General features: G+C 27.2%; 2 protein-coding genes across 3 annotated transcripts; one reads left to right on the forward strand and one right to left on the reverse strand.

Moving 5' to 3' along the window:
- Positions 1-1,662: 1,662 nt before the first annotated feature.
- LOC107450907 (putative OPA3-like protein CG13603) lies at positions 1,663-5,772 on the reverse strand. The gene is made up of 2 exons (XM_016066850.4): positions 5,413-5,772; positions 1,663-2,114 (listed from the first exon to the last, which is right to left on the reverse strand). The coding sequence occupies exons 1-2, from the start codon at positions 5,546-5,548 to the stop codon at positions 1,774-1,776; spliced, it is 477 nt and encodes a 158-aa protein (XP_015922336.2). The 5' UTR covers positions 5,549-5,772; the 3' UTR covers positions 1,663-1,773.
- A 69-nt stretch (positions 5,773-5,841) lies between these two features.
- Positions 5,842-22,084, forward strand: LOC107450905 (E3 ubiquitin-protein ligase FANCL). 2 transcript variants are annotated; one of them, XM_016066845.5, is made up of 13 exons: positions 5,842-5,996; positions 6,656-6,775; positions 8,061-8,117; positions 9,150-9,247; positions 10,615-10,711; positions 11,561-11,626; positions 12,164-12,317; positions 13,466-13,549; positions 15,200-15,245; positions 16,660-16,741; positions 17,643-17,759; positions 19,680-19,751; positions 21,859-22,084. In XM_016066845.5, the coding sequence occupies exons 1-13, from the start codon at positions 5,865-5,867 to the stop codon at positions 21,880-21,882; spliced, it is 1,149 nt and encodes a 382-aa protein (XP_015922331.2). In that variant the 5' UTR covers positions 5,842-5,864; the 3' UTR covers positions 21,883-22,084. The 2 variants fall into 2 exon arrangements, with proteins under 2 accessions (XP_015922331.2, XP_087015788.1); XM_087159662.1 differs by lacking the exons at positions 5,842-5,996; positions 6,656-6,775 and adding an exon at positions 7,927-7,977.
- Positions 22,085-22,507: the final 423 nt, after the last annotated feature.

Here is a 22,507-nt window from a genome sequence, read left to right on the forward strand (position 1 = left end):
TTTGTCCAAGTAGCAAATAGTAAAAAGGTTAAACATATAAATATGCCTGTATGGAATTTTCTTTCCTACACATAAAAAATCACTTTCTCATTCTGAGGACCATTCATATGTATAGAAATTAGCTAATAATAGGAAGGAGAAAAAAAGCAGTCATGTTAAATGGTGAAAATTTCAAAATCAGTCACTTAGAGGATTAAATGTTACATTCATGTTTATTAAACATTTTATGAACATTCAAACAGAGAAAAGTTATACATTTTAGATAATTTTGTTCCATACACTTATCTCGTAATTTTTGCATAAATTTCTATACTTAAGAAATTTATTAATATAATTTACAAATACGAGCCAGAGGCTATGAAGAATATTCTATAACATTTATAGTTTATGAATTTATATGCTCTTTAACCTCAATTATCTAATGCAGCATTCTCAACCCTGTGGGCTGCAGCCCAGAGATTACCGGTACAGCTATATATATTCACACAATATATTTGTCATACCTACATAGTAAGTTACACATGTAGGTACTTGGTTATTAAATATTTTACTTGTATAATAAGTAGTTTAAAAGCCTTAATTTTTTTTATGAAATTTTTTTTAAAATTTAGAAATTATGGTTTGCACATCTAAAAATGTCGGCTAGTTTAAAGTAGTTAAGTTAAATAGATAAAAATTTAGTTTATTTTAAAATTATAATGACCTTTTAATAAATTTCTCAGTGGAATCCATATTGAAGACATTTATTTCAAAACTAACAGTACTTTACTTTTAAAAATGTTTAAATAGAAGTTCACTGACTTATAAAAGGTTGATTTGTTGCTCGCAAAAAAAATAATCAACTTTTTGTAGACTTAAAAAAACAGTGTTTATTTCGGTCTTTAGATCAAAGCCGATGACTGGAATGCATCTCTAAATACAAGGGTGGCAATGAATTTTCTTTTTGTGAAAAAAAGATTTTGAGATTTTATACTTTTATTATTATTATTAATAATAATAATAAAAGTTTCTATACTTTTATTATTATATATTATTTGGAGTCTCATACTTTTAAAGCTTATTATAATACTCAACTAATATGGTAAAAATATCAACATTTTGTGCCCAAGAATCATACAATTATTTTAGGAAGGTGTTGAGAATTCACAGCAATTTAAGGTCTTTGGATAATACAAAAATACACTCATATGCAAAATCTTTTATAAGTGTAATGTTCAATTGTGTAAAGTAATTGCTTAAAATTCTCCAGATGTCTATAAAACTAAGTAATATGCAAAAGTTATGCATTCTAAACTCTGTTTTTAGCTAGTTTCAAAAGAGCCTGTTTTCATTTTTTAAGTTTATAGATAGGATCTAGTTGAACAGACAAAGATTAGGAATCTTCTTTATTGAAATGGATTTTTGAACACAAAATTTTTTAATCATCACCTTTTATCTTCTGTATTGTCTAAAACTATTAAATTTAAATAAATTTATTTCAGAGCTAATATTTTTATGTGATTTTTATTAATTGCCAATGTATATTATAACAATTATTGTCATTGGTGTGCACATTTTTTAAAAAAACTTTTTGAAGTCACTGTCATCTTGTCTTATAAATTTAAAATCAACATTTTCTTAAGAAATAATTTACAATTAATATTCAGTAACTTTTAGTTTAAATATAGGAAGACAACAATTGATGAAATTTTATTCAACCTACTTTTTAAACACATTTTTTCATTGTAAGAATTTGCTCTATAATCAAAAACAGTAAAAAAATTAAATTATCTATTATTTCTTTTTGGTTGTTGTTTTTTCTTCTATTGCATGATACATCCTAGTTAAATGTAAAAGTTCAGCACTTTGTTTTTCAACTACAAACGTTAATTCCTCAACATCATTTTCTAGAGTTTTAAATCTTTGCTCTGTAGCCGCTAATTTGGCTTTCTCATTTCGAGAACTCCTAATATACTCTGCTGTAATTGTAAAAACGGCAATCATAAATATTGTGGCTTCACCGAGTAAATCAGCACCTAGCTCTATGGCCATAGCTTCATTCAATTTTGGAACTTCACTCGGCTTTCCCAGGTTTAGCAATCTCATCTTGACATTAACTTCAACCCAATGGTACACTGAAAAAACAAAGCAGATTTCAAAATTAGTTAATTTTAATAAACACATATAAAACTGAAAGAATTTACTTATTGAACTCAAGTTTTTCAAATATTTTCCACATGAAAAATCACTAAGTATAAAAAATTAATTCAAAACAATTTATGTGTGGTAAAAACTGCTGACAACTTTATTATTTTTTATTTATGAATTGAAACTGAGTGCAAAAAAAAATTTAAATGGTGTAGCTCATCTCCCTCCCGCAATTTTACTACTATTCACAAAATTTACAAATTTTCGTGGGTGTAATGTGCATCTTTATTTTCTAACTCTGGATGGGGGAGGGGGCTTATTCAGTTGTGATTGCTGAATAATATTGTAGTATGAAACTATAGGTGGGGGGCTTAATTGAATCTGCGGAATTATACAGTATATATTTATGCGGATTTTTTAATTTCACTTTGAAATTTTTTATTACAAAAGGGAACATTAAAATTCAAGTAGTGTTGTGAGAAGTTTTTTTATCTCAAATAAAAAAAAATGACATATAATTTGAAACAAAATAAATATATCAGCTAGACACAAATTATCTTTATTTGTAGAAATTAAAAGCCAAAAATATTTTTTTTACTTTAAGTCTGAAATATTTAAGACAAAAAAATTTTAATAGAGACAAAAAAAATTTTTAAAAATGACTATTGAAAAAACTAAAGCATTGAAAAATTTAGAACTCCAGCTCCAAGGAAAACACAGCTCTGGAGTGCTTCAGCTCAGGGTCTTTGCAGTAAAGGAAAGAAGCTGTGTTATTTGTTTATTATGTGACATTCTTAGCACAAAAAGTTTAAAAACATGCTACATTCAATTTCATAAACAAAATATATTTTACCAAGAGTTTACTAAAAAGGGTGGCTTTTAATAGGAAAATATATTAAATATCTTGCTGCTATTGATATTTTTTAAAAACTGATAAACTAAAATTCTTAAAAATTTTGCTTAAACCTTCTTTTACTATGCTTTGACAAAAATTACACATAAGCTAAGAGCAAAGAAAAAAGAAGAGGTAAGTACATAAGTATTTTGTACCAAATACAAACTTTTTATGTTTAAAATGTAGTTATTAATTATCAGTTACACATTGAAAAGAATATTAACAGATTATGTTGAGACTAAACAATATATATTTTATTTTATAACCGTCATTGAACAGTCGACCCAAATTTGGGTTTACGGCTACTTATGTTCAATGTAGCCTTGTAACTTTGAACCCAATCCAGAAGACAAGGAAACTCCTGAATCAAGTATTGGGAGAAATTTGCCTTCGTGTGGGAATTTTTAATGGAACTAACCCGCATTTGCTGTGCATGGAGAGGAAGACCACGAGAACCTCCCACGGTTAGTCTGACGGCAAGGGAACTGCGACCCATGTTCCATCTACCACCGAGGCTATTTCACGGAGTGCAAGCCAGATGCGGAATTCATGTCGACCAGCCATCTCTGGGATTCGAACCAGGTTCACCCCATTGGAAGATGAACGCTCTATCCCCTGAGCCATCGCGGTTCACAGACGATATATATTGAAATATCAATTTAACATATACTTCTTCAAGCGACTTTCATTTCTCACAATGCATTGTAACTCTCACTTAACCTGCCAATATAAGAAAACACTCGCAACATAACGATTCAGTCTCCAAGGATTCTCGCCTAAGCTAACACTGTTAACGTGCATGAGGAAGATTATTTCATCTACCCACCAAGACAATGTCCATTTGATGATCAGGGGTCTGTCTAGGTTTTTCTGAGAGGTGCCTATTTTGTGAAAATTTAGACATAATTTGTGAAAATTATATTAAAAAATCAACACAAAAATATGGATTTATCATTTCTTATGGGATACAAAAATAAAATTTTAGGAAGAAGTATTTTGTAAAACTATCGTTTTTCCTAAAGTTGAATTTGTGAAGGTACCGCCAAACGGTAGTAAATTTGGCCTGGAAAGACCTCTAATGATGTTAAATGGCAAGGTAAGAACTGAATCAGAAATCACGATTTTGAGAGTGGATCAATGTTAGAATATAGAACATGATGCATTTCTTCTTTCTGCAAGATTTCAGATTTTTTAAAGATTACCTTTAATATGATTTCTATTACTTTGTGAGTCCTACGTATCTTTTTGCCGGGATTCAATGTACTTTGTAAATTATTTTTTGTGGGACTTCTACAATTTTGCAATCGCTGTGCATTATTTTGTTACATTTTATTTTTTTTGTCAAGATTTAACGACAATACTTGTAAATTATTTTTAGTAAGTCTTCTGTTACTTTGCAATCATTGTGCATTATTTCATATCATAATACATCAAATCATAATACATTGTTAAATCATAATACATTGCTAAATTGCATGTCTAATAGACAATATAAAATTTCTTACATTGTCCATAGTCAACAAATAAAAAATAATAAGGAGAGATTAATATATTCTAAATTTGTAAGAGAGCTTTTGTTTAAACTTAATTCTATAAACTGATTATTAATAAAAACAAAGATAAAGAGATGAGGAGAAAGGTAAATAAACACATTCTAAGCTCTCTTGTCAAAAACTGGAGAGGTACTCAAAAAAAAAATGTTTGTTTGCCAATATAATATGTAATTCCATCTTCAGATGGGATTCATTTAGTATTACCCATCTAAGATTAAGTATTATACTCAGTTTTATTAAGCTTTATAAAATCTTCATAACACACTTTGCAATTCTGTGCCTTAATGTTAACAGTTTATTGAATTTGAGATACTACCAACTTTCCTAGTGCCAATACAACACTGTAGATGAAGAGTACAATAACAGAGCTAAAAAATGATTACATCTTCATTGCAACAAATTTGTAGTACTTGCTTTAGAATGCATCAAGCTTTAATAAGAACAGTGGTTTCATAAGAAGCTAGTCAGTGCACATTTGCATTTGTCTAATGTATAACTACAAAAATATTAGATGAGAGTAAAAAATATGTGAAGTAGAATTTCATGATTTTTTTCATAGATAGAAATTAAGTTGATTTGACTTTCTAGCAGCAGAAAGAAGAAATTATTGATTTTATAATTTATTTTACATTATTGAATACCTGCTTACTAAATAGAATAATTATTCCCTCAAAAGTTTAACATGTTAGTGCTTGTTTAGAAAAATTAGTTTTAAAAAAAACTCAATAACTTTATAAGTTTCTGACGATTTATTCATAATTAATAAGGCAAACATGATTTTACACTAGAATTATGAATCAAAAAATTTATTGAAACTGATAATTTATTGCAACTTACATTGGGCAGGAGGCATACATATGTAAGTTCTAAAAAACAAACTACTCTTCGCTTTAGTTTTTAACCTATTAGCTAGCGGTTTACTGACTTGGCGAATCGCTAGAGCAGCTAATTTTGCTAAAGGAAAAGCTACCATGTTGATTTAAAAATCAAAGATTCATATCAATTCTATTTTGATATAATATATATTATTGGTACTAATTTTTTAATTATACATGATATATTATATAAAATTTTGGATATCAAGCATTATTCCTAAAGCATTTCCAATGTATGACCTTTCTAAGCAACTTTGTTTTGGTCCAATGTTTACATTACGTCTGCTCAACTTTTTACTACTATAACTTCCATTTTTTATTTGAAACATTGCCAGAGAGTAAAAGCGTTTTATTAAGAAAAAAATATGGCTTAACTTACAGCACTTTATTTACCAAAATAAATATATTTTTTTAATGGCATCTAAACAAAAACTTTTTGGTTTCAATTTTAAAATTTCAATTTCCGTAATCAGAATGGAATTGTTTAATCAAATAATGCCCCTAAATTCAAGTTTAAATGAATATGCTGGCGTCCTTACTGTTATGGTGTTTATATTTTAACATATCTTTAAGTTTCAATTTCATTTATTCTATGCAATGAGTCAATATTAAAAATCAACATACTTTCTTTATTCTCTTCTATTCTTGTTAGCTATTTTAAAGATGTGATTTAAAATCTGCTTGCACAATATTATTAAAGAGATTTGGATCTTAGTGAGAAACATATAAAAATAAATATTTTTATTTTGTTTAAGTTTGAATAATTATTATCTATTACTGAACTACATTTATCGATCATATTATCTTTGGATTATCCTTTTATTGCAATGACTTTTTAAGGTGTAGAATCGGGGACCACTTGGTTTTTTTTTTATTTTATAACCGGCGTTAAAAAAAACGATCATATTTTGAGAGACGATAATTTTGTTCAGGTTTGCTACAAATTACTATTGAATATTTCCGTTTTTGTGATGTTTTTTAGTTTCTTTCATGCTACTACCTGTTTCTTGCCAAACATTAGTTATTTTTTGACGTAAGTACATATATGGAAATCTCCCAATAGAGAAGCCCATTAGTTTTCTGTAACATCATTATAGACCTTGCATGTATTCTAAAAATTAAAATTTGAAGTAATGTTAAATTTTGTAATTTAATGAAATGTGGAAGTCATAATTTAATATGTAATATTATATTTCTTCCTTTAGAATGAAGAGTTTTACATCCACTTACTTATTCAAAATGGAAAGGCTTCAAAGAAAGTTACGTTAAGAGGGTGCAAAAAGTTATTTAATGTTCTTGAACCAGAAATAAAAACATTAGAAAAGGTATAAATTTTTTTTTCTTCCTCCATGAAATGTTTGTCTCAGATGATTTTAATCATACCAATTTGCTAAATGTTTCACTATTTTTATTTTATTTTAATATCTCTTTAATTTTGTACCCTATTTTCTTTTCTTCAAAATATATCAAGTTACAGAAAAAGTTAGTTTTATTTTGATAAATCTTAAGATCTTAGTTTTTACATTATCTTCGCACAACAAGTAAGTTCTGAAGAATAGTTTTGAAATTGGAGCTTATATGTAAAAAATTTGATGAAACAGAAAAAGTTTACTTTGAAATGGCCGGTTTGTATATCCCATTTTTCAACATTGAAATGTTGATCCATGAGGCAGTTTTTGTGGTTTAAAAAAAAAAAAGAAAAAAAAATGATAGATGACATAGAATATCTCATTTAAGTATTTTTTAGTCGGGAATTTTTTCTATTGCACAGCTAAATCTATTTAAGATGAAAACACTTTACATGAATTATCACTTAGATGAAGAGAAACAGTTTTTCCACATTATCTAGAAAACATTAATGATTACATTCTTTAATATCAGCAAACTTTTGCCATTTAAGACAAAATTAATTATTGGACTTTTATGAAAACTTATTCCTGATTCTGATCCTTCTTTGTTTATATGCTAGCTTATTGCCTTTCCTAAACTAGATAGGTGGGGATAGTAAATTTGTTTTTGAAACTGAAAGGAAATCGCTATTTTCAACCAGCGATTGGTGATGTTACTAATTGAAGACATGAGGGCATGACTTAGATGGTGAATCTATAAAGAGAGAAAAAAGTTGCTGCATTTTTGCTGATTAAAGAATTGTGATCAACATTCTTTTATATGTCTTTTATTTAGTTGCTAGTGATTTGTTGATTCGAATTTTTTGTTGTTGTAATTTGTTTTATTGAAGTTCTTGTTGTGAAAATAAGTGGGAAGAAAGAACTTTTCGGTTTAGAAAAAAAAGCAGAAGATTTCATGTGATGTTAGTATTGTGATTTTTAAAAAAGGGCAATTGCAGAAAAGTACAGAATTCCTGTTAGTACTCATTTGGCTGCTACTAGGAATCTGAAACAAATTGAAACGTCTTGTGCAATCTAGCAGTTAGAGTTTGATTTTTAAAATAATTCTGAATGCCTTTTCCTGTTTTATTAGTTAATACAAAATGATTTTTGCTAACCTTCAACTTCATCTTAACGAGGTTTGACTATATATGTATTACTGTATATCTATTATGTATATTTCTACAATATCTATTTTGCAAAACGAAATTTTTTTTTCTAGCATTTAAATCAGTGTAGTACTGCTGTTGATATGTTGCGTGAAATTCATAATCAACTGGTAAGCTTGATTTACATTCTCTTTAAATAATTTAAATTAATTATCTCTTGTTTTAAAAGGAAAGAATTGTATTTATAAATGTGAATATTTTATACATTTTTTAAAAAAATATACAATAAAGTATCGATAATTCATGATGGATAACACCTGACCTGCTTCGAATTTATAGAATTTAATAAATAAATAAAAAGCTTAAAAACTCAGAAACGCAATATTTGCCGAAATGAAGCATTTTCTAGGAGTTAGGACCTACTTTTAAGAACCAACAAAATATAGAATAAAAATATAGCAGAATGAAAATATTTCAGCAAAAATTTTAGGTATCTTATAGACGCAGTTGCAGACACGAAAATTTCAAAAGGTACAAAATATTTCATCAAAAAGGTTCTCGTTTGCATCTTCATATTCATATACACGAGTTTTTCTCATCCATTGTTAATGGTCCCTTACACTTTTGTGACTGACGAATGTAGATGGAAAATTGCTGATGCTGGGAAAATAATTTTGGAAAATCATCTATAACAACAGATTATCCTCATTGACGATTTCCATGTTTTTAAACAGATAATCTATTAATTATATGCAAAGAATTATGGTATGTGTATCATATTTAAAATAGAATTAAATAATTATAAAAATAGTAAGAAAAGTTAATAAAAATTTAAAATAATAAAAATTGCAAATATATTTTATTTATATACATCAAATTAATAAAAAATTATAGTATGAAAGTAAAAAATCGTTAAAAATAAAATGGACGAAATATATTATCAACAATGCTGATGCATATTCGGAAAATTTCTTTTGAATATCGTGATGTAAATTTAAAAATCTGTGGTATCATTATTTAATGAAAGAAAAAAAAAACTATATTAATTTCTATGGTTAATTTTTTTTCTATATATGTTATTGCTTTTTATTATTGTTATTTTACTTTTATATGCATTATACAATATGTTAATTGGTTTCAAGTGGCATTTAATGTTTATTCTGTTTGATTAAATTTAATCATTTGTTGAAATGTATATTTAGGAATGTCTGATGAATACTGTGGGATTAAATAAGCAAGGCACTTTGTCCATAGAATACAGTATACTTTTTGAACAGTTGCAAGATTGTGGTTGGGACAAGTAAGAACAGCATTTTAAAATTTAGGAACTACTCTGTTTTGATCTGATACTTATATTGATATTTATTTAATGTTTTGATCTGATACTCGTATTGATATTCATCTAAATATGATCATTAGATATTAATTTAATAATTTACATACTTATATGAGTTTTATGTATTGTCTATTAAATATTTAATTTAACTGAAGGTATTACGAATATTTCTTGATAAAAATAATGCACACACAATAATACACACAAATAATCACACAATAATTTTTTTTTATGTAGTAATTAACTAATTTACGTGATTCAGATTAGCCTATTGATTTATTTTAAGTTTTTATTTTTTATTATATTATCGATATTTCTGAAATTTTTTGTTTACTTATATATATGATACACAAATTATTAAACAGATGAAAAGTCTCTGAATTAATCATATTTATTGTTTTTTTAATAAGAGAAAAATTCAACCATTATTGTTTTAAACTTATCATCTTCACTTAGCATAAATTTTTTACTGAAATACTTTTTCCGATTTTCAAGAGTAAAATTTAAATTGTTAAAGAATGCTTTTAATATTACATAAATTTGAAGAAAAGTTACTCTTTTATTTTATTTATTTATTTTGCTATTTAAACTTTAGGGTCCAGTACGTTAGTCCTGTTTTCGTACGTTAGTCCTGACTTAGCATAAATTTTTTACTGAAATACTTTTTCCGATTTTCAAGAGTAAAATTTAAATTGTTAAAGAATGCTTTTAATATTACATAAATTTGAAGAAAAGTTACTCTTTTATTTTATTTATTTATTTTGCTATTTAAACTTTAGGGTCCAGTACGTTAGTCCTGTTTTCGTACGTTAGTCCTGACTTAGCATAAATTTTTTACTGAAATACTTTTTCCGATTTTCAAGAGTAAAATTTAAATTGTTAAAGAATGCTTTTAATATTACATAAATTTGAAGAAAAGTTACTCTTTTATTTTATTTATTTATTTTGCTATTTAAACTTTAGGGTCCAGTACGTTAGTCCTGTTTTCGTACGTTAGTCCTGACTTAGCATAAATTTTTTACTGAAATACTTTTTCCGATTTTCAAGAGTAAAATTTAAATTGTTAAAGAATGCTTTTAATATTACATAAATTTGAAGAAAAGTTACTCTTTTATTTTATTTATTTATTTTGCTATTTAAACTTTAGGGTCCAGTACGTTAGTCCTGTTTTCGTACGTTAGTCCTGACTTAGCATAAATTTTTTACTGAAATACTTTTTCCGATTTTCAAGAGTAAAATTTAAATTGTTAAAGAATGCTTTTAATATTACATAAATTTGAAGAAAAGTTACTCTTTTATTTTATTTATTTATTTTGCTATTTAAACTTTAGGGTCCAGTACGTTAGTCCTGATTTCGATGTTATAAATCTAATAACAATTGATGATATGAACCGAGAACATATTCTGAAAGTCTGGATCCCAGAAAAGGTTGTATATTGTTTGATTTTTTTTATTTATTTAATGGTTTTATTAGGCATATCTTTTTTTGAATTGTCGGTTTTTAGTTTTTGTATGTGGTTAGCGTTGAGCTGTCAATCATATTTCGCCCTTCAATATTATGTAAACATGATAATTTTAGGTTGGTGATGTGGGAACTAAAAAAGAACTCTGTGTTATGCAGGATACTGCAGTGTTCTATCCTGTATTTTATCTAAATATAAAGCTTCAATTTCAGTATTTTTAAGACTTTCTTGGAATAATTTTTTTCAGTCAAAGAATACTTAAAACAATTGGCAAACCTTATCACTGTTACTTTGCTATTATATCCAAGTGTTACTCAAAAATATAGGCTAACTTTCTAACACTATTTTTTAAAAAAAAGAAAAAACAGATTTTTAAATGTTGGCAAATAAATGCAAAATTTACTGTATTTAACGACTATAATAAGGTGAAATAGGGAGGCATAACTGAAGCCCTATGTTTTTTTAAGGAGTGAAAAATAGAAAGAAAAAGACTTTACCAGTTGCTTTTCTCCTGTTTCAATTCAATAATACATAGTTGTTTGAAGGGTATTGGTCATCTTGATGCCACCCTGTATTAAATATGTTTAAATATTTACTAGTATATGTTTTTTGTTTATAATTTATTTGTTTATTTTAAATTATAACTCTATTTTAGTCTTTAGGGTTGTTGTTCTGTAATATCATATTTTCTAAAAGAAATATTTTTAAGCTACTATTCAAATTATTGCAGCATAATTTATTTCTCAATGTTTTGATATGACTTGTCAGAAAGTGTCTTTTAATTTTTTTTTTCTTCCTTTTTAATTATCTTTAGTTTCCTAATGAGATTCTGAGATATGAATGTGATATGCCACAGGAATTTACTTATAAATGGTTACCAGTAAGTACAAGTATTAAATTTTGCATAAAATTTCTTACATTCAGTTAATAAAATAGTATTGCTTCCTAAGTTCTTCTAAATACTAAAAAAATTACTAAATTAAAAAAAATGCACAGTAAGTTTCACAGTATGCGTAGAGTAACAAGCAAAGTTATTTTGTTTAATTAAAATTGTGTAATAAAGGTAAATTTTTTTATCCTTTTCAGGTTAGCTATCTAAATGAGACTAAAAATACTATGTTTATTGCTTACTTTAAAATTTTAAATATGGATAGTATTTTCCATAACAGTGATAGCAGAGTGAGAGAAGAAAGTAGTTAAAATTAATTAATGGAAACTGATTCATTAATTCACCAAGGTAAAAGAAAGTTTAAAATTTATTAATTCAAAAAAGGAAAAAATCTGTAACAAGAAAATTAAAATAAAAAATATTCTTGATTTCAATTATTTTTAGATTATAATAAATCAACATCATCCTGTATAATTTTATACCAATATTTTTTTTTTCGTTTTTTGTTGTTTAAACTTCCTTTTCCAGGGAGACACTTTATCAAATCTTTTTGCTGCATTTCAAGAAAAGGTAAATATGTTCATAGAATTTTGGAATAATATGGATGAAATTGATAATCAAACTTGGATCATTGAACCTGAAAATCCAAATCGAAAGGAATGTAAAAGAAGAATTGCTTTAGGTAAAACAAAATTTGTGATGCACATTATTCAGGTTAGCTTCAAGCAATTTATCATAATATTAATAGAATTAAATGTTTAATTCTATACCATAAAAATTATGAAATAAAATTGTAACATGTTGAATTATGATGAATTAATAAACTTAAGCAAGCAATAGATTAATATGATACATAATTATATTAGGTTTGAACTCAAATAGTTCAAAAACAGATGTCATTCAAATCTACAAAGTTTATCCTTTAAAAACTTTAAATTTATTCATTATAAAATGTGATGCCTAATCCTGTAATATTATTCTATGTTATTTGTTTCTGTAGAATTCCTTGGTGACTCACAAGTTGTTTCCCATTAACATTTAATTAAAAAAATATTTTTTTTTGCTAAGATTTTCCCTGCATTATGTAATCTTAATGACCAATCATAATGTTTTCATTTTTTCAATCTTTATAAATGTATTGTAGGGGCTTCAAACCTTTTTGTATAAGACCATTTTTTTACATTAAAAATAACAAGTATATTAAATTTAAGAGTATCTGTTTAGTAATTAATATGTTTATTAAGTATCAATTATTAGATAAAATACAGGAAATGTTTCAAAATGAATAAAACAAGGTATGAAGTAGATCAATTGGGAAGGTTATTTTGCATATAGAACTGAACTGTGTAAATATGGTCAGGGATTATCAATAATAAAAGAAATAAAAAACTGAAGCATAAGAGAATTAATAACATTTTGCTTTTTAATGAAGTGTTCAGCCTGAAAAAAGTCTAAGGTTTAAAGTGAAAGTTTACAAAAAAAATAAGTCATCAAGAAACTTCATCAAAAGTCACCTAGAAACTCTCATAATCTACCTCTAAAAACTTGCAATCCAAATTTGTATAAATATCAAAACTCATGGGTTAGCAGCTCGTGATCTAATTTTGTAGAAATCATTTAACTACTATTTGAATTCTTATTTTAAAACCTTTACAGCATTTAAATTTAAATCCAAATTTTTTAATAATAAAATTTCAAATTTTCATAAATGAATTAAAATTTTAGAGATAATTCTTTAAAAAAATATTATTATTAATTAACATTATTTTCTGTGTGTAACCTAATTCGTTAGAATTAATTAGTTTTATTAAATTGAATTTTTTTTTCCAGCATCAGGTGTTTCTTTGTTGCTTGTCATTAACCCTCTTTTGCCAACTTCTATACCAACCTGTAATTACTTAGGACCAGAAAGAAGTAAGTAATATCAAATTAACTTCAAAGCATGAAGAATTTTATTGTGGTTTATTTATTTATTAGTTTTCTGTAGAAGTTATGTAAAAAAAATTTAGTCATGTGAAATTTCATTTTAGTTTTGAGTTAGATACAATCAAATTTTGTATAAATTCATGGAATTCAACTCAGTTTTTTGACAAAGATGTTGTGACAACTTGCTCAGTATACATTCTAATGTGTAAAATCTATCAAAAATGAAACATTATAGTGAACAAAAATTAATTAGAAATAGTATTTTAAAAAAATAATTTATGCAATAATGAATCAAGGTGTTTGTGTTTTAAGTTGATCTATTTCTTTAGCTAGTGTTCATTGTTAAACACTCATATGTATAATAATTAATGCCTCTTAATTCTAAGTAATTTAAATATTTCCGTCACACTTTATACAGAATTAGATATAACATGCATTTAATTTTCTTAAACAATGACCATCGTCTATGTAACAGAAACCCTCTAGCCTAGCAGTTTGTGCTACAGATCATTACAGCATACGTAGATTATTTATCATCTAAATTTCATTTTTATTTTTAAAAATCAAAAAACAATGCATGAAAATTGCTGAGATTTCTTTTTAAAGCATCTCTAAAAAATTTTATAATAAATATTAAAAAGATGAATTGAGAAACATGGCAAAGATTTTTTTTGTGTTATTTTTTTTTTTTTAATTATTAGTATTATTTTATTATTATTCCATAAAATTCAGCTTAAATGTTAACAACGTAAAGTTTTATGTATAATTTTTAAGTACTTTATAATAGCAAATTTTGCTACATAAATATTAGATGAAGATGAATTTTTACCATATTATCTCTGACTAAGTGCGTTAAGGTAATAGACAAATTTGGATTTATGAAGATTTTGCCATAGATTTACTCCATAAATTATTTTTCTGAGGCTATCGCTAATAAAATTACTTCACTATGAGCCACTTGTTAAAATCATGTTTGACTAGAAAAAAAGATAGAATCATTACAAACATCCTCTAAAAATTTAATTGTCATTTTTTTTTTTTTTTTTTTTTTTTTTTTTTTAGAAAATTATAATTTGGAATTTTATATTCTATGAATGAAAAGATTTTATTTTTCTTGTCTTTTCATACTTTATATATATTTTTTTTATTTTCAAGGAACAAAGAATTTTGACCACAAATTTAGTTTGCTATGTTAAATTTACTTAAGCACTGAAAATGTTAATGTTCACTATGTTAAATTTATTTGAAAAGCACTGAGCCTAGAAAATGAATTCAATTTCCAAGAAAGGTTATACATCCATCTTGAATGAAAAGTGTGGCCATTTTAACATTAATTTGTTCCAACTATAGAAATTAAATTTAGGTAATTACATGCTTTCTTATTGCAAAGGAAATAATATTTAAACAAATAAAAGTAGCAACTGAAATATCCTTTCAATTACTCCCCAACTTACAATAATTCACTTTGGTCTCTCGATCTTACTTCAGCCATGTGTATAATTTTAATATCATTATTTATATATGATTATTATATGAATTTAGCTCATTACATTTTTTGAACATATATGTTTTCTTTGTATATAATATTCTGATTAAAAAAATTGCTTTGATATTTTTCTATCATCAATTCTTTTACAGTTGTTGAGCCCATCAGAGAAAAATTTAATAAAAATATTCGTTTATGGTAAGTATTGTTAAATATTCACATAACAATAAGCTAATATTACGTATAATTATGTTGATTTATATGTGAAACTTTTTGATATAAAATAAATAAATGTGAATATTGCGTATAATTATGTATATATTACGTATAATTATGTTGATTTATATGTGAAACTTTTTGATATAAAATAAATAAATGTGAATATTGCATACATTCTCGTCCTATTTTAAAACAAATTATAGGATTGCAAGTGAAATGCTTAAGCATAAATAAAACTGTATAATGTGCCAAAGTACAATTTTCATCAAATGTTAATTGGTGGAAAAAAGAAAAAAAATTGCCCCCCCCCTCCCCCCAAAAAAATGATATACTGAAAAATGATATAAAAATATCTAAATACTATCTGCAGAGAGAATGGGCTAAAACATTTTTTAGAGATTTGCCCAACAGCATGATGTTAAATGAATTTGTAAATTTAAACCAATTTTACTAAATGCTAATACTGCCATCAAATAAGTTTCAAAGAAATGTTTTTTTGAATTTGTATAATTGATTGAACTAAATCTTCTTTGTGTTAAGTACAACTTTAAATTGTGACTATTTTTGTGATACTGTACAGTGGAAGCCAAAATTTGCCAAAAATGTTTTTAACCAAATAAACATTGAAATTTTCTCAATGCTCAGTTTTATTGCTCTAAATCAGCTATTGAAAGTATATTAATTAAAATAAAAGAGTAATATTGAAAATTCAATAAGACAGGAAATGTCAATTTATTTTAGGTTACATGAAGATGCATTTTGAGTTTAATTTAGAGCTCTATATATAACTTGTGCAAAATTTGAAAGCTAATATAAGCATAATTCAAATAGAGAATGAGATGGTAGATTTTCCCTACATTTTTAAAAAGTTCTTAAAAGTGCTTAATTTTCCCTTTTTTAAAATGAGATTTTTCCTTTACGATGTTGATTTTTGCTACGAATTATGCAAGAAGACACATTTCACATTGTTCGATTCAACGTTTTGACAATTAATTCAACTCCAATTCGGCGTACCGTTAGTCCATAGTGTATGAAAAGCCATTAGTTTTACATGATTCAAAATTTCGTGATTTTTGACAATTTTCAAGAACAATGCCATTTTTTTCTTGTTGACATGACGGTTAAAACAAGATAAAACAGTCAATTGTCAAAAACTTTCCAACCCTGCCTGATTATGATATTTTTTAAAGTGTTTAAAAATATTTTTTGCGTGCTTGAAGAGTGTTTAAAAGGTGCTTATTTTTTGTTGAATAATTTAACTACTCACCCTGATATAAACAATTAAAAGTTAATCTGTTATAAAGTCTCTAAACACTGTGAGTTATAAAGATAAATAAAGTATCATGAAATAGTTACATTTTATTATTTTTATATTTATTGTTGTTTTTTACAGGAGTGAATATGACTCTGTGCTTACCAATCTTCGTCAAGTACTTGAAGTAGAATTTCCATCTCCCACAACTGCTGCCAAAGAAGTGAGTTTATATTTTTATTTTATTAAAAACTTATTTTGGAAATTATTACAAGTCTAAAGAATCATAATTCGTGCTTGTAGTAGCCTCATAGCAGTTCGGAGCATATAAGTCAACTTAACTTAAATTGTTATCTTAATTTTTGAATTTCACTAAAGTTTACGTGACTGTAGCTTACTGAAAGTGGTTTAAAGGATGAATCTCCAGCACTGTAATCTGTAGATTATTTTATTATCTACCGTTAAGAAAAATAAAATTTGATGTTCTGCTAAAAATACATATCATTCATTTAATTGCAGTGTGACATGAATTAACCTTGTCATGCTATGCACAATGTTTTAATGCTTTTTAAAATATAACAATCAAACTTTCATAAAAACAGGCTATTTTTAAAATGGCTATCTTTGACGGCAATGCAAATCTGTAAATATCTCACAAAATTTCCTGCTGTTGACTGCAACACACTTACTGATAAAGTATCTCATTCTCTGCAGATTTTTTTTAATGTGAATTAAAGTCTTATAAGGTTATAAGCACAAACTACTTTTGACTCCAAGTTAAACCTAACTAAAAAATCTATTGAATTTAAGTCTGGTGAATAAGGTGGTCATTTACATCTTGTTATAAAGTCTGAAAAATGCAGTACCTTTAACTGTGTGTACCGAAGCAGAATCTTATTTGAACACATTTGTTAAAAATCCATCCCCCCCTCCCTATTTAACTTCTATAAATAAAGCATAACATCTCCCAAAAATGATTTGAAATGGAACAATATGTTTTCAATTTTATCCAATTTATGTCTTAATACTCTGTAAATGAGTTAAATCATATTTTTCTTTATATCCTGCTGCAATTGAATATGTATGATATGTAATTTCTAATAACTAATATTATTTATCGTCAGGAATTTTGTTTGGAATGTGGCATTTGCTATTCTCATCTTTATAACAATGCAGTTCCAGAAATAAATTGTGATAATTCCAACTGCAATCAGGCTTTCCATCGAGAATGTTTATATGAGGTTTGGATATTCATTACTTTTTTATTAAAAAATACATTAATACTATTTTTCTTATTCTAATTATGTATATGACTTGCCACAACCATTATAATGCTAAATGAATATTGCAACATAATTGTGATTTGGGAATTATATTAATTATTTCTAAGTGCATCTTTTCTGTTTTTGTGTCTTGAAATATCTATATATAGTTTTATGAAATAGCCACTATTAAAACAACTCATTTAAAAAGTAAAATTCTTGAATAACAAATACTTTTAGTAATAAATATTATTTTTTAACAGTTATTAAATATTCATCAGAATTTTCAATTGCCATATTAATTTGTTTAGAAACTAGAGCATTTATAAGCAAGTGAAATTAATAAAATAGTAATATTTTTACCCATAAAATCTGTTGTCTAATGTTCTTGAAATATTCCTCTATAAACCTGTTGAATGCGAAATTTATTCTAATAAAAAAAAAATTGGAATGTGCCAAAGCTTTCTCTGTTGTTTTTTTTTTTTTTTTTTACGAAAATGTGGTTTGCATTACTTTTATTTGTGTAACTACTATTGACCAAGTTTTCTGCATTTGCGTCATTAATCCCACATTCGTATCATGGTCTTTACTATGTAATGTAACATTACCGAAATTGTTAAGAAGATAGATCAAACTTATTTGCTTTTAAATTTTATATTTCTTTCAATGAAACTTGATGTCACAGTCCAGTATGATAAATGTGTAATGACGTTTATAATCATGCAATATCGTAACTTAAATGTCACTAAATTAAAAGAAGTAAGGTTATTTTGTTTAAACATATCATTGACAACAATATCATTTCAACAAGAAAAAAGAAAAAAATTTCTTTTGATACCATTGTATTTTTGTATCCATTTTGTTTTGTTATTCTTAATTATTTATTATAAGAAATGATACTAAATATTTTATTTGTGTTTTTTTTTAATCTGTACAAAATTTACCAAAAAAATTATCTAAAAGAACAATTTGATGTTTTTTCATTGGTTCAATCAATTTTAATATTTGAAGAAGTTGATCTGAATGTTGTTTTGAATTAAATTACGCGATCTTTAATTACATTATTATTAGCTGAAATACAGACATAAAGTCTATAAGCAGTAACAATGCACTTCCCATGCTCTGTTTTATATTTTATTTTATAACCATTGATGAACAGTCGACCTAATTTTGAGTTAACGACTACCTATATTCAACTTCGTAGCCTTGCAATTTTGAACTCAGTTCACCTGATTGGGGAGACAAGTGCTCTATCACCTGAACCACCACGGCTCTCCATGCTCTGTTGTGGATTGTTGGGTTGTGGCCGTTTTGATTCTTAGAATATTGATACAACTGCTTCTCTTGTTCTCTATGTTCCTTGTATTTATTGTTGTACTTGTCTGTTAATCTTGCCTTTAGAAATAAAAAACTAGTTTTGATTATTCGTTGAAAGAGCATTTAATGCTTTTAAATTTAATTTATAAACTGATATTCTTTCATTTTTAATAATTTTGAAATGTTAAAAAAACTTTTAATGTTGGAAGCATTTTCGAAAGTATATGATACGTTTTCTTTTGCCTTTCAATTATACATGTCCATACCTGCCAACTTTTATGCTTTTCAAAAAAGTGACACTTTCAGAGAGCTTACATGTTACTAAATATATGATCTAATTATTCATATGTATAGTTAAAATCTTTTTGAACTGTATTTATTTGAAGAAGAATAAAATGGGATTACACGAAATTTGCCACCACATTAAATATAAAAATAAAATCTTCTGGGAAAACCAGTAGAGTTGGCAAGTATGCATGTCTACTTACCACAAAATTCATTATTGATGTTTAAAATGTTTTCAAGAATAAATCAATTTTAATAGTTTTATTTAACTTGAATAATCTTATTTTTTAATTTCAGTATATTAGAATGTTACCTGATGTGAGAAGTAGCTTCAATAAGCTATTTGGCAAGTGTCCTTATTGTGAAACTGTAAGTTTACAATTATAATTCTCTTGTGCTACCTACTTGGGCATAACTCTTGATACCAGACTGACCTGGACTAAATACATAAATCAAGTGGCAGATAGCGTGACAAATCGCCTTGGTCTATTGAAACGTCTCGCTGGAATAAAGTGGGGTTCATCCCAAAGTGTCCTTGCTTCCACTTTTACTTCTTACATTAAACCCGTACTTGACTATGGTTCAGAAATCCTTGTTACTGCCTCTGACAGTGCGTTATCAAAACTCGATTTGGTTCAAAACAAAGCACTAAGGCTCATCACTGGTTCTGCGATCTCAACCCCTATTGCTGCCATGCAGCTACAGACAGAAATTTATAATTTATCTGACAAACGAACTTATGCTGTCCTTTCTCTTGGTGAAAGATTGTTGAGAAAGGAGCACTTTTGGCCGTACTACAATCTTCCTCAAACTAGACTTAAATCTCAACATTCCTTTCTTTTTGAGTACCGGAGACTTGCAGAGATCTTTGAGGTCTCCAACTCCAAACTTTGCATCTATAGGCCACCTGTTTTTACGGGCCTTCTGAGATATGCCACTGCCAGATTTGACTTGGTACTGCCTGTTCGGAAATCGGACTTCCACCAGACCGAGTTGTATCCTATCGCTCTGGCCACTATACACGAGAGATACCCTTACGAGCAATGGCTGCAGGTTTTTACTGATGGATCCGCCACTTTTTCAACTGGTAGAGCTGGAGCTGGTGCTTACTCCAAATATTTCAGCCTTAGAGAACCTCTTGACACTTGGGCAGATAATTTTGATGGAGAAGTTTTTGCAATCCTTATGGCTATTACAGCTATTGGTGAACCATCTGAACAAAACATTGTTATCTTTGTTGATTCTCAGGCTGCTATTCAGACCATTTCTGAATATAATTTATATCCCTCTGAACTCGAATTTAAGTGTAAACAACGCATTGACTCTCTTCTTTGTTCTGGAAGAGAGGTAGTCCTCCAGTGGATCCCTGGCCACTGTGGCATTTACGGAAATGAACGGGCTGACATGTTGGCTAGAGAGGCTTCAGCACTGCATCCATCTTCTCATCCAGTTCCTCTTAGAAATGCAAGGCGGCTTCTTAAGAGCAAATGCAGGCACAGAACAATATCTGCTCTTAGGGACTTAACTTATGGGAAATCCTGGGCTAGCCTTCTTGATGACCAGCAGCGCTCTCACCTTTCCCTCCTTCCCAGAGCTGAGGGAGTTGCTTGCCTTAGATTAATTACCGGACATGACTACTTACAGGCCCATTTATTTAAAATTAACTTGGTCAATTCACCTCTTTGTGTGCTCTGTGGCACTTCGCCAATGACTGGGGAGCATTTATTAGATTGCCCCTCTCTTCTTGACATTCGTTCCTCTGATGACTTTTGTGCCCTCTCACCTTCTGGAGCTACTTCAGTATTGTATTGGACTGCAAGACGCCTTATGTCTGAGAAGACGATGGCGGGCGTAATTTAAAAAAAAAAAAAAAAAAAAAACAATTATAATTCTAAAAATACACATTTTTAGTTTAATTGTATGCCCTGTGCCATTAAAGTTTAAAATGAGCTCAGTCCAAAATACTTATTCAAAATGCCTTTGAAAGTGAAATCTATACTAATACAGAATCCTTATTTAAATAATAGTTAATGCTGTAATTATCCTCCCATTCTGAAAGCATCATAAACATTTACCTAATTTGTAATACCTGAGTGAGAAATGTTTATTAGTATTATTTCATGTTAAATATCTGTAAATGAATGGAGCTGGCTTGAAACCAATGCCCAGCTTTTAGAATCTGTATATTTAAAACCATTTTTAATCAATCCTATATAAATGGCAGTAAAAATTGTATTTAATTTCAGCAGAAGTGCATAATGTTTTCTTCAAGTTAAAGCTTCAAAAAATCAAATTGGGGAAAAATTTGTATGCATTTAAAAATGTTATAATGTTTTTTTTAAAGAGGAACATGTTTTTTTTTTCTAACATACTTGACTTTTGAAACAAATTTGTTAGTTAAATATGCATAGTTAGTTAAATATGCATAATTTGTTAAATATGCATAGTTAAAGAATTGTGCTTCTTTTTTTTTCAGCCTCTTTGGTGTATGATACCATAAACCAGGAAGAAAATTATTGTTGAATATGATATTGTTATTTAAAATGTATCTGTGTAAATATTTTTGATTTAAATCTCTGTTTTTTTTTCTTTGCTGTTTACAGTGTTAGGTGAAATATGTGACACAGAAAAATAATTTATAATATTGTAAAATAAAAATTGTAATTTTTATAAAATAAAATAAAACATTGTAGATTGGTGAAGTGATGTAGTTCAAATGTCTTGCAAGTACCTCTTAGTAAATGCTATAATGATACCAAAAATAATTTCTTTCTTTATAACTTTAAAACATTCTAAAATCATTCATGTTCAAATGTGTAACTAACATTTAACTTAAATGGCTTGTTTTGAATATGAATTAAAACCCATAAAAATTCAGTGTATTATTAAAAAATATGCAGGTTGCTGAAAACTGGGATATCTTTAAACAGAAGTCTTTGTTACAGAAGAATTATTGGGAACATTTTTTGCAAAAAATATTTACGCATTTTTAAAAATTTTACTTCAAATTTTCTGAGACAAATCACTTTGTTAGGACTACTGCCTACTTTTTTTTGCCAATTTGGTAAGAACCATGTTTCTGAGTATGTTCAATCAGATGTGTAGTATTCATTTTTAATGCAATC

The sequence above is a fragment of the Parasteatoda tepidariorum genome, chromosome 3 (assembly GCF_982258835.1).
Source record: "Parasteatoda tepidariorum strain Cologne lab strain chromosome 3, Ptep-v5.0, whole genome shotgun sequence".
Classification (NCBI taxonomy): domain Eukaryota; kingdom Metazoa; phylum Arthropoda; class Arachnida; order Araneae; family Theridiidae; genus Parasteatoda; species Parasteatoda tepidariorum.